Source organism: Falco naumanni, chromosome 6 (assembly GCF_017639655.2).
Source record: "Falco naumanni isolate bFalNau1 chromosome 6, bFalNau1.pat, whole genome shotgun sequence".
In the NCBI taxonomy this organism is placed as follows: Eukaryota; Metazoa; Chordata; class Aves; order Falconiformes; family Falconidae; genus Falco; species Falco naumanni.
The window spans coordinates 42,666,680-42,689,013 of record NC_054059.1 but is presented as its reverse complement, the minus strand read 5'-3'; the positions used below and the strand labels follow the sequence as shown (position 1 = coordinate 42,689,013).

General features: G+C 39.2%; 1 protein-coding gene across 5 annotated transcripts in view; it reads right to left on the bottom strand.

Annotated features, from left to right (window-relative positions):
- The window catches only part of UTRN (utrophin), a 382,484-nt gene that overhangs the window by 286,769 nt on the left and 73,381 nt on the right, over positions 1 to 22,334 (bottom strand). For 3 of the 5 annotated variants that reach the window (XM_040599527.1, XM_040599526.1, XM_040599529.1), the window contains 14 exons: positions 21,763 to 21,855; positions 20,287 to 20,364; positions 16,791 to 16,883; positions 15,747 to 15,919; positions 12,250 to 12,365; positions 11,004 to 11,167; positions 10,225 to 10,428; positions 8,891 to 9,072; positions 8,007 to 8,157; positions 6,471 to 6,590; positions 5,613 to 5,714; positions 2,485 to 2,592; positions 1,718 to 1,897; positions 241 to 410 (listed from right to left, as the gene is read on the bottom strand). In XM_040599527.1, coding sequence (XP_040455461.1) covers positions 241 to 410; positions 1,718 to 1,897; positions 2,485 to 2,592; positions 5,613 to 5,714; positions 6,471 to 6,590; positions 8,007 to 8,157; positions 8,891 to 9,072; positions 10,225 to 10,428; positions 11,004 to 11,167; positions 12,250 to 12,365; positions 15,747 to 15,919; positions 16,791 to 16,883; positions 20,287 to 20,364; positions 21,763 to 21,855 — 1,934 coding nt within the window. Of the gene's footprint in view, positions 1 to 240; positions 411 to 1,302; positions 1,419 to 1,717; positions 1,898 to 2,484; positions 2,593 to 5,612; positions 5,715 to 6,470; positions 6,591 to 8,006; positions 8,158 to 8,890; positions 9,073 to 10,224; positions 10,429 to 11,003; positions 11,168 to 12,249; positions 12,366 to 15,746; positions 15,920 to 16,790; positions 16,884 to 20,286; positions 20,365 to 21,762; positions 21,856 to 22,334 lie in introns of those variants that run through there. The other 2 variants (XM_040599528.1, XM_040599530.1) reach the window with 2 other exon arrangements.

Sequence of the window (22,334 nt, the reverse complement as noted above, 5' to 3'; positions counted from 1 at the left end):
AAGACCCGCTTTTCTGAGAAAAAAACACTGCCATTTCCCTTTGAAATTAATGGAAGCTGCAGACTCTCTGTCGCTCTGAAAACAAGGCTGTACATAACATTCCCTTCCTGTTCCCCAAGCCTCACCACTGCAACTTCAGTATTCCTCACTTGCATCAAAGAAGAATCAAAAGCCAAGATCAAGAGACATGAGTCTGTAGTCTCTAGTGAGCAAGGGGAAATGGCGGAGACATATACTTACTTTTTCTTTGCTTCACTGTCCCCTGGGATTTGCCTTTTCTTTGGGGGTGGCGGTGGGGGCAACTCCTGTCTGGATTGTTTAACCACTACCTGTTCCTTCAACAGCATTGTTTCTGCAGCAGTCTTCTGTGAAACCTGTGACATCCCTACGTTTCCTACAGCTTGAGTTACCTATACAAAATAATTTAGCAAAATGGTTAAATGCCATTTTCAACACCAATTTAATTGCTTTTGCTTAGTTCATTTTATTCAAAGCCCATTCATTCACTCTAAAAATGGTCACACCTACATGTGATGAAACACCTTTATCATAGATGCACTCCAGAGACAAAACTTCATTTTTCTCATTTTACAGACGGGAACCAAGCATCAAAATTCTCAAATTCAACTAGAATTCCATGTCAGTCCAAGTGAACTGAAATCATCAAAATAAGCATCGTATTTTCTTTCAGAATTGCTTGGTTCACAGGAAGAACCAAGGTCCTTTGGGTTTATTAACACACAATTCTGTATTTTGTACTCATACCTTATAAACCCAAGTCTAGATCTCAGAAAGAGCTGATACACTGTGGATTTGACCCAAAAACTCACTCAGGTCAACAGAAACCTTCCACACTCTTTAACAGGTTATAAAGTAAGTCCCATGGGAATCAACCTGTAAGTTGTAAGTATGTGCCTGATATTTAGGGGGAGTGAAAGGATGAAGACAGGATTTGGCACTCTCCGGTGCTTTTGACTCAAACGCAAGAACAAATTAAAGCCACATGGCTGAAAAGGACCCCTACTCAGACTGCAGAACTCATTCACTATACACTAAATGGATCATGAATCAGTGCCACAGCCTTCACCATAATAACAGTTCAATATCACAAAAAAGGGATATATGAGTCATAAAACTGTCAAACAAAATTCTCACAGAAGCCAATGGGAGTTGTGTCTAAATAAAAACATTACCAAGCACTCAAAATACTAAAATAAACATTTAACAATCCAGCTTGGCTATCATCGTTACATACCAAACAAACAACTACTCTATTTTCAACAGATGAGAAATCATACTCACAGAGCATAAATGCTTGTATGACTCCCATTTATTTATCTATTCTGGGTTTGGGGTTTTTTCTTTGTTTTCTTTTAGTATCAGTTTTAATCCAGTCCCAGCACTCTTAACAATGTTTAAAGGCATTTGCATTGATTGATAGTACATGGGAAGCCTGCTTTACTCATCAGAAAAATGAAGCTTAATCTGTGTGAGAAAGGAGTAATACTAGTCAGGTTAACAACTTGGGGATTTGAAGACCAAAAATCGCAGACAGCATTGCCAGCAGATAAAAGTCAGCCCCACGTGAAAGAGCACTTGCCTATCTCTCTAGCCTCATGCCAAGAACTTGCCTAGGCAATTTTGCTGACAGTATCAATGAAGTTCACATACATACAGAATCTAAACAGCTAAAAAGTATTAAACCTTTCTTAAGTACCTGGTTAGAGTAATCCTCTAGCTTCTGAACCAAACTGTCCCACCTCTGAGTTAGCTCTTCCTGATCCTGATCAATTTTACTGGATGCTCTGCCATTCCCAAGGATTTGGGCCACATCTTGACCTAGCTCATTCAGCTGGTCTAGTGTTTGCCGTTTCATACCCATGTCCTCTTTCAAAATCTGCAGTAAAACAAAAACAGTAAAAGATGAGATCGGGTATTCTGCCATCCCTTAGCTTTTAATCTGGGGCGGGGTGGGGTGGGGGGTGCAGGCACAGTGCTGGGAAGGGAAGAAAATGTACTCCCTGAGCCAGATGCATCACAGCTTTCAAACTAGTTCTTTTGGGCAAAGCAGCTCTAAGACACTCTTACCCCGAAACAGCTCCTAGAGCAATTCGCAGTATCTCTTGAGTTACAGTTACAAGTGATTAGTTCAGGTAGAAGCAGAACCAATGCATTTAAAAAAAACCACTACCAAAAACAGACCTACACTTTCAAAAACACAGCTGACTGGTGGCCTGCAATAAACTCCAAATTCTACCAAAAACCCAGCACAGCTGTTCCAAAGTTTGGCACAACCACCTGGAATGGCCACAGAGTAAATTGTAACATTTTTAAAATTCAAGTGAAAGAATCTGGCAAGAAGAGAATTTTGGCCTGGCTTCCAAGGTATCATGCATTCACAGCGCCTACCGGGGTCAAACTAGTAATTTGCCATTTATTTAATCTATGAGATTTGACAGGACAGAGCAGGATAGCAATACTCACTGCTAGTTTTCGAACATTCACACTCAGGTCTGTCTGATCTTTAAAGTTGCTTGTCTGTACCTTACTCAAAGCCTCTTCTTTCTCAGTTAACCAAGCTTTCAATAAGCACTGCAGATCATAACAAAAATAGCATAGGAAAATATCAAGTTAGTCAAACAGGTATTGACAATTCCTACTTTAAGATCTTTGCATTCAAAGCACAGTTCTATAGTCTTTATATGCAGGAATTCCAGTTGGCATTAACAAAAATAATACATAAAGGGGACAAAAAATATTGTATCAGAGAACTAAGTAATACCTTCCATCAAAACAATTTCAACAAAACTATTTCCCGATATATCACAGCGCACACACACAATAAGTTATTTATAGCAACCAGAAATCCACCACAAAGCTGACATAGGACTTACAAATTATATTATAATTAAATATCTTGAAATGGTATATAGGCTTTCTTTCATTCTAAACCCTTCTTTCTCTGTGATTCAAAACCAGCCATTACAAACATTTTCTCACAGAAGCAACACCGCTGGCAATTCAGAGCTCTTTTAGTTCAGGCAGTCAGTCAAAAAGTCAAAATTAGTCACCTCCCTGTTTACTGTACCTACTTTCAATTGGGAAATACCGTCAGCAAATACTATCTCATTAACTACTGAAAGCTGGAGTGGTCTGCTCTGAATAGTACAAACTCAAAGGTCTTGAACTTTTTCCACTTTTTTTTCTAGGAAACCTGTCCTAGGTCTTACTTCTTGTCAGTCACGCAATACTGCTGTGGGAACTCCAGCAATAAGTGGCATCAAGCATCAGGAAGGATTTTATATATTTGCTATAATGTAGCAACATATTGCTGCCGCTGCACAGCCATCTCCATAGACTAGGATTACACAGCTGTCTATCAGGCTCGGCTGCATAGCCACTGGTGCACTGCTACTCCTCTATCTAAAAAATAATATGAAGTGATACAACAAGGCAGAGCTTTTTGTTCTTTGAACACCACACTTTACAACAGCCACTAGGCTCTTCAGTCTCACTGTGCATTTTTGGCATTGTCCCAGAACTCACTACAGTAACCTTTGGGCAAAAGAGCTAAGGCAGTTTACATTGCCAATGTAAACAAATACACGAAACATACAGACAGCAAATAGGATGGTGGTGGAAATGTCATAAAGCTGTGAGAAAGTTATACCACCACATATAGTCTCTGAAAAAAATAATGCTGGCATCCCAGCCAACATATTTTATGCATAAGAGGAGCTTAAAATCTCTTCAACATATTCAATTAATTTCTGCTAAATCAGCAGTCAAAGATAAGCCTCCCTAGAAAACTGAAACAATTATCACAGTGCAAAGAAATATCTGGCACTGATTGAGAAATTTGTTTCCCAAGCGGTAAGAATTGTGCTGACTTGGCAGTGTGGTTTCCAAAAGTTTTATAGGCAGCCACAAAAAGCCTGTTGCTCTTCTCTCCATCTGGTTGGCGAAATGGAAAATGCTAGTACCTAAATGTTGTAGTTACTTTTGTGTTAACAAAGTGTTTGTATTGAAGTTTTTAATTAGTTTCAAATTGTAATTTTTGTAGGTCACTTGATAATTCTTGAGGACAGAGAACTGTAATTCAAACCTATTAGTAAGAAATGCATTGTTCAGGGTTGAACAATGAATGCAAACATGGGCTGATCTAAACCACCTAAAATAAACTTGTTTCCTCATCACTTGCTATCTGACATTTCACATTAAATAAACACAAATTAATTGTTTTCACTTTTACAGAGCAACATAATTACATACAAACCTAAAAAAGCTGCACGCAAAGCAACTCAATGAAGATGACACTCGTAAGAGTATTGTAATAGTCAATGAGTGGTCACTCCCCAGACAAATACAAAGGTGGAAGAGAGTAGAAACATGTTTACATTGGGTCATCAAAACTGAGATGTCTGTTTTGACATCTGAGAACTTAAGTCCCTACCTTGACATAAAGAGCAAGGATTTTTGAGGAATCCTTTTTTCTCAACTCAGAGACTTATATTGCTGAAGAGCTTCCAGAAAGTGTTAGCCCACAGCCTTCTGTATGTGTGTACACATACGCCAGCGCAGTATTTTAAAGAAATATATATAAATATAGATATTTGATATTGCTTAAACCAGAATCTGAACCTTGGGTCCACATGAACAAGATCACTTGAACTGCAAATACAGCTTATCAATATACTACAAATAGATACTGAAGGGGTCACAGAGAAACACACATGCAACAAAACACCTCTCTCAAAGAAACCAGGCTGCAACTGACAGCAACAGCTATACCAGCACCATTCTACTTCTTTCAAATGTCTAAACAATCAGTGTGTACCAGAGTTTAAACAATAGCTTACAGTGATAAATACAATCATTTAAGAAAACAAAACAATTTAAGTAAAACCTTCAAAGGAAAAGCCATCAAATATTTTAGGCTGAGACATAAAACAAGCTCTAGCGCTAGGCATGCAAACCTAAAAAATGTAGTTGTGTTACCATATTTTTATGCCTTTAGTTAACTTGTGTTTGAGCACTATATTTATATATATATATATGTAAAATGCACAATACCAAAGCAAGAAAAACTCACAATACTATCTTCTTCACAATTCAACTATATGCCTAAACACAGCAAAATGAGACAAGCTGCATGCTTCACTATATTAACCAAGTGTTTTATGTTACTGATTTTGAAAACAGTATCTATTGATTAGGTGATTGCACAGTTGTGTACATGTATCCATCTTGGAAGCACATATACCATATAAATTAGGAAAATTCCTGTAATTACCAAACCACCAAATATTTTGTGATTCATTGTCATTTTGCTATCATGAATATTCCCACTTCTTCGCTACAAGCTACCTTGGAAATTTTTTTACAAGGAGTTATGAACCTTCTTTCCTAAACCTCAGAAAATACTTCTCTTGTGCTGCACTACTCTACTCCTCAAGAAATGCTGGGAACCCAAACAATAACACAAAATCTAGTTTTTCAAGGCTTTTTTTTCTGAGAGCTGTTAAACACTATTAAGAGATTTGGGGATTTCTGTTTGGTTGGTTTTACCTCCACAAATCAACCAGTCACCGGGTCACTGAAGAGCTACTAACCTGCTCTTCCAGCAGCTCCTGCCATAAAAGCTGGATTTCTTGCAACTTGACCCGTCGTTCCTCAGTCCAACGACAAACTGCTGTCCACCGCTCGCCAAGCCTCTACAAAAAGCAAGAAACACTCATGAACATTCATGAGCCTCACAGGAAGCTCAAAAATCAGCTATCCAAAGGCATAATTTCTACGTCACAATAATCTCTTTCTACATTATAGCTACCTACCTCCTTGCAAGTAATCATCATTGTTGTACTGCACAAAGCTGGAGGTTAAAGCTTTCAAGAGCATTCACCTAAAGCCTTATCTCTGCTCTTGCTGAAGTCAGCGAGCTATTTGACTGACTTCAAAAAGAGCGAACAAAGTAGCATGAATTCCGTTTCAGTAAATTCTGTTTCACGCTCCCTATAGTTCAGGTTACAGTCTAGCTCCTGACAAAAATGGGAAAATACTTCACACAATATTCCCTAGATTAATTGTGCTCATGACTTCAAATATTTTTCCCATCAGATTTTAACTTCCTAATGAAAATTACTTACATGAAGTCAGAGTTTTACTGTGCATCTTCCCATTTTAATGAAACTGCTGAAAGGATACATTATAAAAGCGCCTAAGTCACCGGGAATGCGAACACCTTGACTCAATTGACCTTGACAGTCAAAGGGCTTTTGCAGGTTTTACCCTGAGCAAATTTATTAATTCTTTACACTAATATCATTTCTAAAAAGTAATTACTTTAAATTACTTTCTAGGATAAATTGTCTTTAAACACAAAAATGTTGATTACCAATTAAATGCAAAGGTTTAAATGCCTTCTACTACAGTTAAAAAGAAAAAAAAAAAAAGGGGGGGGGAGCTCTGACCTGCAATTGTTCCTCCAGAACAGCTGTTGCACTTTCGCCACCATTTTCATCAACAATGACAACCATATGCGTCAGGGAGTTTACCTTCACCTGTTCTGCCTCTAGGTCACTCTGCAAGCTCTAGAAGAACAAATCAGAGGTTACCAACTTTGAATAAATTTGCTAACCTGCTATTTCGGCCACAGCGACTAACACAACTGCTGTAGCAAAGTACTTCAGATTCAACAGTTACGCACAGATTTTATCACTGGGAATCACTGCAGAATTTAAATAAAGGTAAGCAAAAGACTGCTAGAAACGAACCAAAAACTGTTCTGTTAAAATGTTGGAATGCATGAAGGAGTGCTTTAAGCTGCATGCGTCATACTTAACTAGGAGAATCATGACAACTGCATTGACTTTCTACATGTCTATTGTTATATGTAAGAAAGTTTAAGTATTTCTATAAAAATCTATTATTGTTAATAAGCAAGTATCATAGGGCATGCCAAACAGGGAAAAAAAATCACTAAAGAACATCTGCCTTTTAATAGTTGACAATATAATTCTCATAAATACCAACAGAGCTATAACTGATCATTACATTCAAAGACAATAGCAAAATCTGCAGAAACCACACAGTTCCCATTAGTTTGAAATAATCTGTAGATTTAAATATTCATACAACTTCTAAAATAACAGATTCCATGTTAAAGCCTACTTCTGAAATATCTCTGCAAGATCAATATGCCTTTACAGTACTGTAAATATCACTTTTCATCCCAGAATATCCTGAGCTGCTCCACGAGCAACACACCTCAAACTCCCCAGATTTTTTAGACAGAATGCAAATGTAAGACAGGAAATTACACAGACTATAAATACTCCACAGTTCTTGCCCTGTGAGGTATGTCCCATGCTGGGGAGAAGGTCAAACCTCAGTACTGAGTACAAAAACCAAAGCTGCAACCATGACAAGCAATAAAAGGCCATTTTTCCCCTTCAAAAATAAAAAAACCACTGCAGGCTAGAAAGGCTGAATTCACATCCAGAAACTTGACTGAGACACAGACCACTTCCAATTTTGTGCACATCAGGCAGCACTGTCTATGCTTGGGAGGCCCTTCACGATAGTTTTACCTCCTGCACTATTTTAATCAGAAAATCTGAAGCATGCTTTAGAAATGCCTGCCAGTCATTAAAGGCAAGTTTGTCCACAGAAAATTTCATACTGTCCCTCAGACCTGGAGAGAGGCCTCGTTTCCTGCACAGTCAGGGCAACACAATTTCCACTACAGGATTTGCTTCCCGCACAAAAGCAAAGGTAGCAGTTTCTGCTCTAGTCATCAGTGCTCAAGCGTTCAGTTCAGAAAGCACTTCCAGAAACCTTCAATTCCTTTCTACCCCATCATCCTTTTCCAAACATCAGATGCAGCCCCTCAGCATACAGCCACATATGACTTCCTGCACAATTGAGTTTCTAGCTAAGGAACCCACCAACACACACATCTTTCAAATATTTCTCCCGTGTGTTATATCACAGACAAAAAGGTTTACTTTATGTTCTTCCAGCTGCTTTTGAAGGGACTCCAAATCTTCCGCTAAAAGCTGAGATTCCATCTTCTGAATGCGCTCCTCTGTGACCGTCAGCCAGTCGGACAGCTGCTGCAGCTGCTGCTTCTGGAGCTCCATCAGCATGTCGTGCAGACTGCAGGGGGAAGCACAAGCAGAGTTATTTCAGAAACAGTTTTCCCAAGGAAAGAGACTAAGTTCCAGTTCCTATAGGAAAGAAGCAAGGCCATTCATAACCCAGTTTGCTATCATTAAAAAAAAAAAAAAAAAAAAAAAAAAACCTAAAAAAAAACCACATTCCCCATTCAAATAAGGAACACAGCTAAGTATCCTCATATCTTTCTCAAAAGTTAGTGAATCATGCAATTTATATCAGGGATTGTTTCTTGCAACAGGGATTTGCCTTTAATAGAGTCTCTGCTGAGAGCTGCAACAAAATGCAGTTTCTCTCTTGGTGTGCAGCTCTTAAGCTTGATAACCCACAGACGAGAAAAAAATCTTCTAAGTGCTTTTTACTTGTGTACACCCACATAGCTATCCACATCTACCGAATACTTTCTTGATGAACTTAAACTACTGAAACAATATTAAAAGCACATTTATGTAACTACTGCATGTAGATCCCACAAATTTAGTCTGGTACATTTACGTAACATAACAGTCACAACACACTTTCATATAAGAAACAAGAAATGCCACTTATATTCATTTCTTTGTTTCACATTGGAAAGTACGAAGAAGGTGGATTTCATGTCACAAGCTAAAGAGCTAAATCTTTAAAAAAAAAAAAAAAAAAATTATAAATGGATGCAAACCAACTCCTCTGAGACTCAGTAGGCACCAGAGGTCAGTCCTGCAGCATGACTCACCGGGACTGCCTGTCCATGCTCTCCACCCTGAGCTCCTCCCAGCGGGAGTTCAGCAGCAGCATTTGCTCCTGGATCTCAAACTCCTCTTCAGGTGACAGACTTCCCTGGGCCACCAGCTGGTTTCCAGCCTGCAGAACACTGCCCACGCTGCTCTGGTGTGCGGTCAGTTCCATCATAAAACCCTGGAAAGGGTACAACCAACCTCATCACCGTGATCTGTGAGCTCCTACATGAGTTTATGAATTTGTAAATGTCCTAAACTTTGTCATGTTTGAAACAGTGCTGCAGAATGAGCTGGCACCATCAAACACACACAAGCATGGCAGACCTGTTCCTCTCTATGACAGAAGATTCTTCATGACCTACAAAAGTTCTGGAGCCAGTAAAATAGCTTTTCCTTCTCAACTGGCTCTAACTGCCTCAGAGAAAAAGCTGTTTGTAATAAGACAGCCTTTGAACAAATGTGTTAAGAAAATAAAACAGAAGTTTTATTAAAACAGAAGAAAGCAAAGAAAAGTTAATTGAGTTAATATTAAAAATTCACACATTTACTATAAATCCAGAACACCTCTTCCTTGGGCTCCCAGCGTCAAACAACTGTAGCGCAAGGGGAAAAAATATCTTCATATTAATCAGCACTCAGATTTTAAATTCAGTTGCGTACAGTAAACTGTCACAGGAGAAAACTAAAACATCTAACACGACACTTGAAAATCTTAGCAGCATTAGAACATTTGTTCAGACTTGGAATAGAACCAAAACAAAATAATTTGGAAACAAGAATAGTTTGGAAGCAACAACACATATTTCTGAAATAAAGTATGCTAATCATGACTGGGAGACCACTAAATTAAATTGACATGATTATCAATTTCAGCATTGCCCTTATTTAACAGCAAGTGACATAAGGCTGACCAGGCTTTTTAGTAGTTGGCAGAAGAGAAGCACAAATCAGCCTGGATCAGACTTTCTTTGTATTATAGACACCAGTGAGCGAGCCACTGAAAGCTGATTAAAAAAAAAAAATACATTAAAGTTTCAAAGCATGTTCCACTGTAAGGTCTCCTAAAAAGATCTATTCACCTTCATGAAGATATTCTTTGTCAACAAAAAAACCACAAAAAACAACCAACCACACACCAAAAAAAAACCCACACAAACGACCACCACATACATTCAGAGGTGCTTTCAATTTAGAAAAAGCATGTCAAAAGAAACAGAATGGCAGATTTTGGATAAGGACTAGGAAGTTCTGCAGCTCACACACACACACACATACACAAAAAAAAACCCCAAACCACACCACAACAAATTAATTTTCAAGAGAAGCTTACTTCATGGGTGGAAAATTGTTCTTTGACTTCCTCAACATCACCAGATATTTCCTCCTGTTCCCGAAATGCATCCTCAGCCGACAGCAACCACGTGAGAACTTCTTCCAGAGCAACCTGGTAGCTATCCAAGTCCATATCCACCTCTGTCACTGTGCTGGGAGTCTCTGCTCTAGATCTGCCCTGCTCTTCTTCAAGTGCTACAGCCTAGGCAGCCAAGGGAAAAGCAATGTCTTAGAAGGGCACAGAAGATTCCTTCCCAAATGATTGTAAAAACAGAACAGCTAAGATCCCTTTCAATGCTTCCTAAAAATGTTAAAAGTAATCACTGGGTACATTTTAACAAGAAGGGCCACAGTCACCACTATTGAACTTTCATTTTAAAATAACCAACCTGTATAGAAAAGACAACTTAACAGTGGACCTCACATCCAAAGAAAAACCCATCACTACCACCGCCACAAGTCCTGGGGCAAACTCTGTTAAAGATTTTGGGCCACCCTCTCCAGCTTGCCAAGACAAGTAAGAAACAGAAGAAGGAAGCACAGCACAGATGGAACTTTATACCTCAGCACACAGGATTTTGTACATGAATCAGGAAAGGAGGAAAAGGAAGACAGAATGACTCAAGTCAATCACAAAGAATATGCTACAATTTTTTCCTATTTTCCCAACTGTGTTGCCCAAGATAGAAGACATGTCCCAGAGATAACTGACAAGCCTGAAGACCAGCTAAAATTACAAGTCAAGAAATGCCAGGCAGACTTTGCTGACAAACACACCTGCTGCAAATTGAACTCTCCATCCTCACACTCCTGCTTGTATCTCCTGGGAAGGGTCTCCACCTCCCGGATGTCTTCCATAGTGACTTGTTTAGGAAGGACCTCAAACAAAGAGGTTAAATACATAATAATAGACTTTTTGTCTGGAAGCTGTACAGCAACATCTGCATCAAAAAGATAAAATATGGGGAAAATAAATGAAGCTGCTGCTTTCCTAAATCAATAATTAGAATGCAGTTAAGACTTTACATATAGTGTAAACCCCAGGTTCTGTTAAGTAGCCTTGAGTAAGCTTAAGTTAAAAGGCTAGGTTTGAGACGCTGAAGGTAGTATGAAAGAAAAAAAATTAAACAATAGGATCTCTACACTTAGAGGTGAATTCACATTAAAAGGCATGATGTTTTCACATTAAAAGGCATGATGTTTTTGAAAAGCCCAAACTTGAAATTACTAAGGAAGAAAAAACTCTTTGGGGAAAATTATTCTGGAGCATCTCCCAAGCAAAAATGCAGTCCAGGGACAGTATTCTGCACAAACAAACATTTCCACTTAGGCTCTTTCCCCACTCCCAGCATTGGTCAGCTCATTTCCTTACTTTTCATATGGAAGATTTTCACCAACTTATCTATTTATGAGTGCTACCCATTCAACTCTATAATTAAAAAAAAAAAAAAAAAAAAAAAGATGGTGCTTGAATCTGTAAAGTCTGAGATCTTGTCTTACAGAATGAATCTTTGGAGGCTCACTTCAAAGCAGAGTGACAGCTCAGAACTATAAAAGGAGCCAGGAAAGTTTCCTGGTAAGCATTCCTACATGGTATGCACTCACGGCACCAGCAGCTACCGTGTCTCAATGTATGTAGAAAAAACGAAAGATCATGAGCTCTTAACAGTATTCCGTTCTACATAATGCTCTGCTTCACCTGAAAAACACAGACCCTTGTGTAAGAACACCTACCTAAAATAAAACAAAGCCAGGGAACCAACTTCACCTTCTGTATACCGCTTCTGAATGGTAAAGTCAATCTGAACCTTAATATTCAAGCCGCCAAAGCATATGCCTGCACAGACATACCCTTAACCCTGCAAGTTATATTCTTTTAAACACAAATTTAAGAGCTTGAACCAGAAAACCACTGCACAAAACTGCTGGAATTTGTATTCATAGTAAATATGAATAGAAGATATTTCTTTCAAAAGAGCTCAAAAAAAAAAGCTTCTGGTCAATCAAAATATCCATATCCCACCTTCAGGATCCAACAATTTCTCAATTCCTAAGTGGTTCTTGGCTATGCTGAAAGCATGTTCCAGTCTCTCAACTGAGGACATCTTTATAACTTTATCCCAGCTGAAAAGTTCAGGTCTAAAAGTAAAGACAAAACAGGAAAGAAAACAGTAAATTTTATTTGAACAAAAAATTCCTTACCATGCAGAATATGAAGTTATGGATATGAAGGTAGCTACCTAAGTAAAATAAGCATGCACAAACACAAAATATAAACATAAGTGCATACAAACAAATGCATAAATATAAATATGTGTTTTCTTTTTAGTAGTGAAAATCCTGCAATCACAAATAAATTACCAGACTGCATATCTGCAGCAACATCCCCCTTCCGTTGTATGTATTCTACACATACATGGACTACAAGAGGAGATTAAATACTACTATCAAGAAAATAAACTGTGTTTAAAATTTATTCCAGAACCAGTTTTCTTCAGCTGTTTCTTTCACAGCATTACTGTTATTACATGCTTTCTGCATCAGGCTATCCTGGGTAATCAAGTGTTACTCTGTTCCTGGAAAGACTTGTTCCAAACTTGTGATGTGGCTCAGCAGACCACCCTAGACCATCAGAGCCAGGAGCAGCAGCAGTCTCCACCCCTGCTCGCTCACACCACCTTTTTCCCCATTAAAAAAAAAAAAAACAAAAACACCCCAAAAAAAATCCCATCACAAGTGCTCATAAGAGCCATGATGAAAATAAGGCCAAAAAGTTGGATCAGTTTACAGTGTCAGCAGCCTCCATCTCACACCAGCATTAACCAAACCAAATCTCCAGTCCAGATGTGCACCCAAAACATTCTGGCAGGTCTCAAGCAGCATGGAGCAGGAAGCAGAGTCAGCAAACAGTGATACCTACACCAACAGGGCATGAGCAGCACAGCAGGAAGACTATAGAGCCATTAAAATACTTGCCAATCCCCTCTAACAGTGGCTTCTCATTACAACACTGCTACTGATTCTGAGCTTTATAGAACTTGGGGAGGAAGATATGGGCTTGCCTTTAATTCTTTTAATACTTAATTCAGTTGTACATTGACCTGAAATTATCTTTTAAAATCTGTCAAGTCATTACACTTTGTGAAACAGGAAGGCCATAAGACAGCAGGGTCTGAGAAACAAAAAGCCAGAGGAAGGTACAGTGAGCAGGGAACAGAGATATGCAGAGATCCATATAGAAGCTAGTAGAATACTGTACCTCCATGCACAAAGCAACAAGGATAACTACAGATTCACATAAAGCTTTAGCAAAGACTCTTCACTTTGAAAATGACATTGCAATAGGCATACTGCATACGCACTACCTGCACGCTGCTGTAGTAGCACAAATTTCAATATGATGCAATCTAGGTATTTACCTATGACCAAGAAAACTGTACCAAAGAGCAGAATTTGTTACAAAGTTAATAGATACTATAGCCAAGAAGTAACACTGCTAACAATTGTTGATAGATATATAAAGAGAAAAGCAAGCTACTAAACCTCATAATGGAATCCACAAAAATTCTCATATATGATGTGTCATATTAAGCTAAATTAAAAAAGCAATATTGAAAAAGACCCTTAGGCAGGGAAGCACTAGTGCCTGGGTAAGCAAAATAGCCTTGTTGTCCTACCACTTCTGCAACCTGCCTCAATCACCTTGTTCCTCCCAAATGCCCTTTAAAGCATCTCTTTCAAAGCCAACCTAAATTTAAACCCAGCTCAAGATTTCTCAGAAGAGTAGGGAAAATGGTGCTTCCTTGGCTAAAGGGCTTGTGCCCAGGGGCAACAAAGCCGAATTCTGATGTGCTGGCAGCTGCCAGGCTCCCAGGAAGAGGGAATAAAAGGCTCAAAGATCAACAAAACCAGGTAACAGAAATTTTGGGAAGCCATAGACAAAAGCACAGTTACTCAGTTAGGTTAAAGTTTTCAGCAGGGGCTTTTGCTACTTTAACAGTGCTCTAAAAAGGGCAGAGCTCTTAGATCCCACAAAGCCCAAGCACATAGTCACAACACATAAGGACAACAAACAGCCTGAAGCCAATTTTGCTAACTCTTTCCCCCTGCTTCCCTCAGGTCACCTAGATCTCTTGTGCTTCTAAAGCTGGCCCTCTCTCCATCATAAAGCTTCACACATTCAGCAGCAGAGCTATGCCACTACAGCCAATTATACCAATATGAAAACCACAGTACAGCATAAACCATCCAGAGAAGATGCTTCTGCTAAACTCCAGAGACCTTTGGTAGTATTACTCCGACCTTACAGAACAGTGCTTCCAAACTTTCAGGGGTCCTCAGTGTGGTGCAGGCATTTTCCACGCATCCATGCAGGCTGAACACAAGCCAGCTCTGGTCTAGAAGGCGCACAGGTGTCAGGGCAGACCCATCCTGAAGCCAGCAAGCCTGACACAGAGCCTGTCATTTCAGTCAGCACGGACCACCAAATAGGCACTTACGAACAGAGAACAGCAGGCTCAAAGTGATCATATGCTTTTGTGAACACTTCATATCTGCTGGGTATAAATATTCAGGGTGTTTTGTAAAGCATTTGCCATGTCAGACATCTGGTGGCCAGGGGGTCTGGTTAAATTCTAGATGTTATCATACCATTACAGTGTTAAAATGGTTATTTACGGTTAAGAACAGCCAGCCCTTGCAAAGCAATGAGCTGACTTCTCTTAAAGTATGCTGGATTAGAATGGATCACCCAGAAGTAGACCTCAAAGAAAAGTTTTAAAAAAATGTAAAGTAAGTAGGTATAAAAGTTTCATAGGAATCTGTAAAGACTATTTCTTTAAACTACCAAAGAGTTCTCCAAAATCAGAAAGAACACAAAAGATCTTTTCAAAGAAGCTTTAGCACCATTCCTTATAAAGTATAATGAACAAACTAGCGAATACTCTACAATACCTGAAGAATTCTATTATTCTTTGATTCTTCTGCTCAACGGTTGTCCTGAAAACTGTATACACTGCCTTTCATGCACGGTATATTAAAAACCTAAGAAAAGGTACGGTCTGTCTTATTTCTTCGTTTTGAAGCTTCTGTATCTTCCTACTCAAAATACGGCAAACTGACTGAAGAAAGGTTTCCCTTGGCAGAGGAGGGAGGGCAGGAGGATGTACAGCGGGGCGGAGGTGGTCAACCCCCCCTGCAGAGACCCGTTCAGCACGCTTGCTGTGTAATGCATACTAAGTGGGATGTAAATCCACTGCAATTAGCAAGTGTATATGCATGTACAGGAACCAAGTGTTACACTGCTGCCTTGGCTCCATCCTTTGTAAGGCTCTGGCAATATCCGTCCACTGTTATCGTTACCACAAAAAAAAAAAATTAAAACCCGAAAGAAAAAACCCAAACCAAAAACACCACATGAATCAGCAAAACAGGCTAGGAGCTGTCAAATGCTCAAGCATGAAAACATGGGGAAAAAGCTGTTTGATTCACTAGGTTTAAGATAAGCTGTTTGCTGCTTACTTGTGTCTATGGATGACAGCATTAAAGGCGAGTCCATCCGCCCAGCTTGTGGTGAAGTTCAGAACATTGACCTGACTATAAGGTCTTGTGGACTGCCGAACCCAGCTCAGCAGGATCTTCTCACTGTTGGTCTGCTGCAAATCCGACATGATGTTCTTCATGACATCCTTCACCTGCAAGACAGCAGAAACTACACCTTACAGACATGTTCTCTACTTTTCCCCGTTCCCAAAACCTTTGAACCAATAATTTCACAAATCATGAAAGGGTGTTTCCCATGAAAAGCTATGAATCAAACTTACTCCTCACACGAAATTTGGCAATACGAGCCTTCAGGCCATCTTTGCACTCTACTGATTATAAGAACCAGTAATGCTTCATGTAATGATGACACATTACTCTTACATTACAATCCTCCCCCTCTCTCAGTGCTGCCTACAGTAAGTGTGGAGTATAGTATTTCTCACTGCTCTGTGCTGCGGTACCACCAGTAAGCAAACCCAAAAAATACGGTTTTCTGCAAAAAAAGGGTATCTGCTCAGCCAACAAAGTAGTTTACTGTTGGGGTACTACGCATAAGCATCTGAAAAAGTCTCCCCAAGTGAATTCAATGATCCTCCCAGGTACCTGGATAAATCAGGAGCAATTCAATCTGTAAGACTGAGAAACGAACCTATGAAGGAGCATTTAAGACGCAAGCCCAACACAGCTACCTGGACAGTAAAAAATGACCTGCTAACAGAAGTGCAAAAAAGCCTTGAGAAAGGAACACAAAATGCTTCAGCCTAAAAAGCCTCTCTGTAATTAACACCTGCAGGAACTAAACTAAGAGGCTGAGTACAACTGAGCACATACGAGAATACGTATTGCGGGAGGCAGCCCATAGACAAAGATTAGAAACCAAACACTGGCCTGCCTTTGTTTATCAGCCCAAAATAGAAGCAGTATTTTCCATCACCAAAACCCCAGGAAATTTTGTGAGAATCCCTGCAGACTGATGCACACTATTCCTGGAATGGAAGAGATCTCACAGCAGCTTCTCACCTGCCAGTGCAAAATAATGCTCCACAGCAGCCCCAGTGTCAGCTTGTGATTTCCATCAACGATGTCAGTTCCTCCAATATTCACCAACTCCACCTGGAGAGGTTGGATCAACTCTATATTAAACACTTATCACAGCTTCAAATCACAACCCCACCCCATTTATTGGCTGTCTACCCACATTTTAATCAAACACTCTGATACAAATAGTAGTTGGAAAGAGACCACTGGAAACTACAGAGTACTATATCTGCACTTGTCACAACAACTGCTTAAATAACATGACTGAAGATGGCACCAAAGAAGATACTCCACTCGAAGAGTTTTTATCCTCTCCTCTGATATACAGATGCAGACCGGCAGTTACAACTTGCCAATAGAAATGCAAACATGAAGGGTCAAATATTAATAAAAACAAAGTTAAGCAGTCCTGCTCCCAGACACGCTCAGAGATATTACAGAACCACGAAAACTCTGTAATTAAGAATAGGTTTGTCCTTTGCATGAACCAACAATCCCAATGGGACAAGTTTATACAAGGAGATGAAAAGCTCAAGGGAAAAAGTAAAATTTTCACATTTCCTATATGCATAGGACCCCACACACTCTGTGATGGTCTAATTGAGATCGCTAAAAAGATAAAAACACAGAGAGAGACAAGGAGATTACTTTAGTAAGCAATAAGGTAGGAGACACTACCTGCTTCTGCATCAAGTATTCAGCCCTCAGAAGCAAAGTTTAGAGCACACTACCAAGTACTCACTCGGTGCTACTTTAGAGTCTGAACTGAACTGGGGCATCAAGTCTCCATTCAGCCAACACAGCAAGCGGCACTGAACCCCCTTCTGGGGGTAACCAACAGCAGCACAGTGCATCAGTCACCACCACACCCATGGAGATGGCGCTAGGAACAGCTGCCTGTGGCAGGTGAGACAGGTACCTCCCTGGGTGTATGTACACATACAGCAGGTGCTGCAACACACTCCCACGCAGGGCAGATGGCAGGGCTTCATTCTTGCAAATAACCTGAGCCAGGAGCATCCTCCAGCCCTGGGGCAAGTGACACAATGCATTTCACTTTGATGGGGAAGTTTTTAATTCCTTTCTTACCCCTGCTCCAAAACAGCGTTATCCACAGTGCCTACCATAAACACCTCCCAGCTTACACTAAGAATTGTATCTGGGCATCGCTTGGGATCAGAACTGGCCACAGAAACAAAACCTGTACCAAGGAGCTGGCTAGCAATTAAATAATACAGACAACCCACAGGACAGTAAAGGAGCCCATGCTCTGGCTCTCAGTGGATGTAGCCTATAACAACAGAATAGACAAGAACAAAGTTGCACTTTGTTTTAGAGGTTATTGCTGACATGTAAGTATATAATGGTATTCCATGAATATTTTTCCTTTTAGCACACAATCAGGAATAGGTACAATTCTGCAAAATGTACTTGTAACCCCACTGCTTTCTGACATCATCTTGACAACTTTCAGTTCCCCATAGGTCTCTCGGTTAGGAGCATCAAATCAAAACTCTGTTGCAAGATAAACATGGAAAAAAAATTACACTTCACAGGAATTACACTAAGAAAGCTTGTGAATTTGTGGATTGTCCTCTCCCTATTTTTACAGTAGCTCAAACAGAATCTTACAGCAATACTCTCTGCAAATACAAAGCATATATTTTAAGATAACTAAATTATACAGGCCAAAAGAATCACCAGTGTGGACCATTAAGCAACACACTGGAAAGTGCTTTAGAACACAAGGATCAGAAAGCAAGACTAAAGGTCAAGGTCACAAAAATAACACAATTAAATCGCCAGATGTTTTTTCACTTGTAATAGAAGAAAAACAGTCCTAAGAATGGGTAACAATAAACACTTCACATTTTAATTGCACATCAATAACCATAATGCATTTCTCTTGCTATCTACACTATACATAAAAGAAAATAATCCACATGTCCATTTCTGTATTTTAATGATTCTGAGCTAAACCAGTGCTCTGAAGGACGCAACTGCACTCCTCTAGGATGGTGAGTGGATGACTGAGACATAAGTAAAGACAATTAATAAAATAAAGTTGACAGTAGACAGACAGTACTACTGAGAGAAGACTGATACTGGCTATATGCAATGACTTCCAGCAGAATTATTATTATTATTATTTAAAGCTTGGTCCACAAATCAAAAAAAGTTGAAATTCATTACTTAGAACCATTCCGCTCATCAGATAGATGAGGTTCACAGGATCACTTGAACATCTACACCCTAGACTTGTCTGATACTTGAATAATATATTTAAACACTTTTATAAATTATTTCTCAAGTTGAGAACATTATACAGTCCACAAATTCTCAGGCAACAGAACACAACTGCTTTTCAGTGGATGCCTTTTCATCTTAACACATACACACTTTCTAACAAAGTTAAGCAGTAGGTGTAAATCATGTACATGACCTTAACCTTCAGCTAACTATCGCCATCTGTTTACTTCTAGAAACTCAGATCCTGCCAGCTTAAGGAAGAACTAATTATAATTCAACGTTATTTCATTCATTATCTTCATAAAATAAATTAATTTCAAGCTGGAAAGACTCATTACTTATCCTTAGAAAAAAAGTTAGCATTTACAGTACCTCAAAGTAGAAAAAACCAAAACACCCACCACTAACTTTGGCTGCTTCCTAGAAATATGACAGTAGTCCACCAACATGGAGGGGAAATTGCAGTATCATACAGCACCTTTGAATCATTCTTCAATCCACAGTTTGCATAACTATGTCAATGCCTTTTTGCATTAGATGTATTTTATTGCCAGAATGTTTTTATTAAGTTGTTTTAGTGCCCTGACATTCACAAATAGAAATGCTAACTATAGAACGTATACTTCTCAGGAATTGTTCTTCAGGGGAAGAATATCGCTTTATTCCAGCACTACTGGCTTCCAGGTAAACCGTTATTGTTCTCATTTTTGTTAAAGAGGGATTGGCCTTTGTTTGCTTGTATGTCCATCTGATCAGGTACCATACCTCAAACTAGAAACACGCAATACAGAATTGACACAGAGCTGTCATGTCAAAGGAAAGATTCTCCTGGACATTGAGAGCAAGACACAGAAAAAAAAGACACACAAGACCTGTCATACACTTACAGATTTTTGCACAAGTTATGTATCATCACTTGAAATTAGGTTTTTTGTCCCGCCAGGTTCACGAGCTATGCATAGAAGAGCTTCAAGCCACCTTTGCTTTTGGGAGCTGAACACATCTCAGCAAAACAGTGTAGTTAATATCATCATTAAGTTAGCATTTTAAGATTTCACAAAACTAATAAAATTCTACATTAGATAAGGAAAACTGAGAACAATTTACCCATCTCACTGAAATCTCGTTTTAGGTACCAAAAAAATCTTTATTCTCTGCATTTTGAACTCATTTACACACAGGAATAAATTTCACTGTCTGTCAAAAAATTGTGGGTAAACATGCTCACGTTGTTCTGATGCAAGACTTGCAGTACTCGGTTGACATTATTTAAGGCATGTACTCGTGTGGAACCTCGTTCTTTAGGCTGAAAAGAAAAAGTTACAATCTGTTCACATCAGAATTAACTTGACAGACCAAACGAAATAAGTGATAAAGCAAGCAACAGGAAATCTGTCTTAATTTTCTCCAGATTATTTTTTTTTAAAGTAGGAATAAAAGCCAAACAAATTCACCCACAATGTCAAAATTAAGACTGGTGAGAACATTATTCCTCAATTCAAGGCACAGGACAAGCCTTGGATTCAAAATGCATTTCAGTTCATCTTTGGTAAATCCAGAACTTTTATTCCCAGCATCTGCAGAATTATAAACTGGCAATACAACAGCAAAGTGGGAGTTCCTGGGGAAAATCTGAGGGTTCTGAACGCTTGCCAGAGTAGTTGAAATTTTTTGGCTCCCAAGAGGGAACAAGCAGCAATTTGTTTTTCTGGCACTGAAAGCCTGCTAAACCTTTGCATACTGGGAAGAAGTTATACTTCCTGACTTTCCCTTCCTTTTAATATTGGGGGGGGGGGGGGGGCGGGGGTGGGGAACGAACCCACTGCAACTCTTGACAATACCTGCCACTCCATTTGCTTTTAATCACCATAATTTAACTCCTGTAGCAGAACATGGTTGTACTGTAAAAGCATGGAGCTGAACTTGGAACACTGTAATCAACAGAATTAGAAACCTAAAAACTCCTTTTTTCTTCAGTATACTTCAAATCAGACCACAAATCATTAGAAGTACTAGTGAAATGCATCTGTTTAAAAAGCAAGGCCAGCTTGCAAGGTGAAATTTTAAAAGGCTGAAGGTTCCCCATAAGGTCAATAAACAAATTTGAGCTTTATTATAAATAGTGTAATCAAGGATTTAATCCCAAGTGACGGCACAGGTTTCACCATGCCTCATGTATCTTCCTGAAGAGGCACCAGTGTTAGCAGGGGAGGAGTTTTCAGCCCTTTTATATCTAAATCACAAAGGATTTTTCAATGGAGGTGTAGACTTTGGCACTGCCTACCCGCTGTTGCCTTTTTTCTTTATGGGATGTTTCAGGAGCTTATTAGGAAAGGTCCACAGGTATCCAGCTGAAGGCTGCTCTTCCAGACCATCCAGATCCAGATCTTTAAAAGATCTCTTAAAAACATACACAACATGAACACCACCACTGGTTTTATGTGCTTTTCAAAACAGTGTGCTAACCCTCAGGAGAGGGTTACACAGCTACCTTCAGCCTGACCCTATATCCCATTAGTGGAGTTCATGGGACTTTCACTGGAACTGTAGACAACAAGAACACGCTACGAGCAGAATAGATTTTTAAATAAATTAAAATAATTTTTAAAATGACATGCTACAGGGTTGTGTGTTTCATTTATTTGTTGTTTGGTTGGTTGGTTTTTTAGTAAATGGGAACATGACTCCTACATATTTCTCTTACCAGAGGTTTCCCCGTCAGACCCTCCAAAAGGTCCAAGAGCTTCCTTCCATCTTTCAGATCTGTGAACATGTCCTTAACCGGGGGCTTCCCACTCTGCCAAAGACACAAAAGCAGTAATAAAAACAGTGTTTAAGCAGAACCTCCCTGAAAAAGGTAGTTTTTCCTTTATATCTGCTGGTGCTCTCTTACAAAGATTAGTAGGTCAAAAGGTATAATATATATTGAACCAAATAAATTATTTTCTCTAGCTTGGAAAAATGAGCAAAATGTGAAACTCAGAGCTACCTTAAATCATACATTTCTAATATTCATTGTCTTTGGAGGTGGAGAGACTCTGCACAAGAATGGTGGTAGATGACAGGAGAATCACGTTAATCTTTTTCATGCTCCCTTTTAATCTTAGTACTTCTTGGACTCTAAGAAAGTTAACATGGGAAAGTGTTACAGAGCAGGAGGAGAAACCATGAGCAGCCAGCAACAAAGTAAATGCATTTCCTTTGTAATATTCACTTGCTGCCTGCCAGAAGATCAATTAAGCTACTGCTTTTGGTGTCCCTTTGAAGTGCCAATCT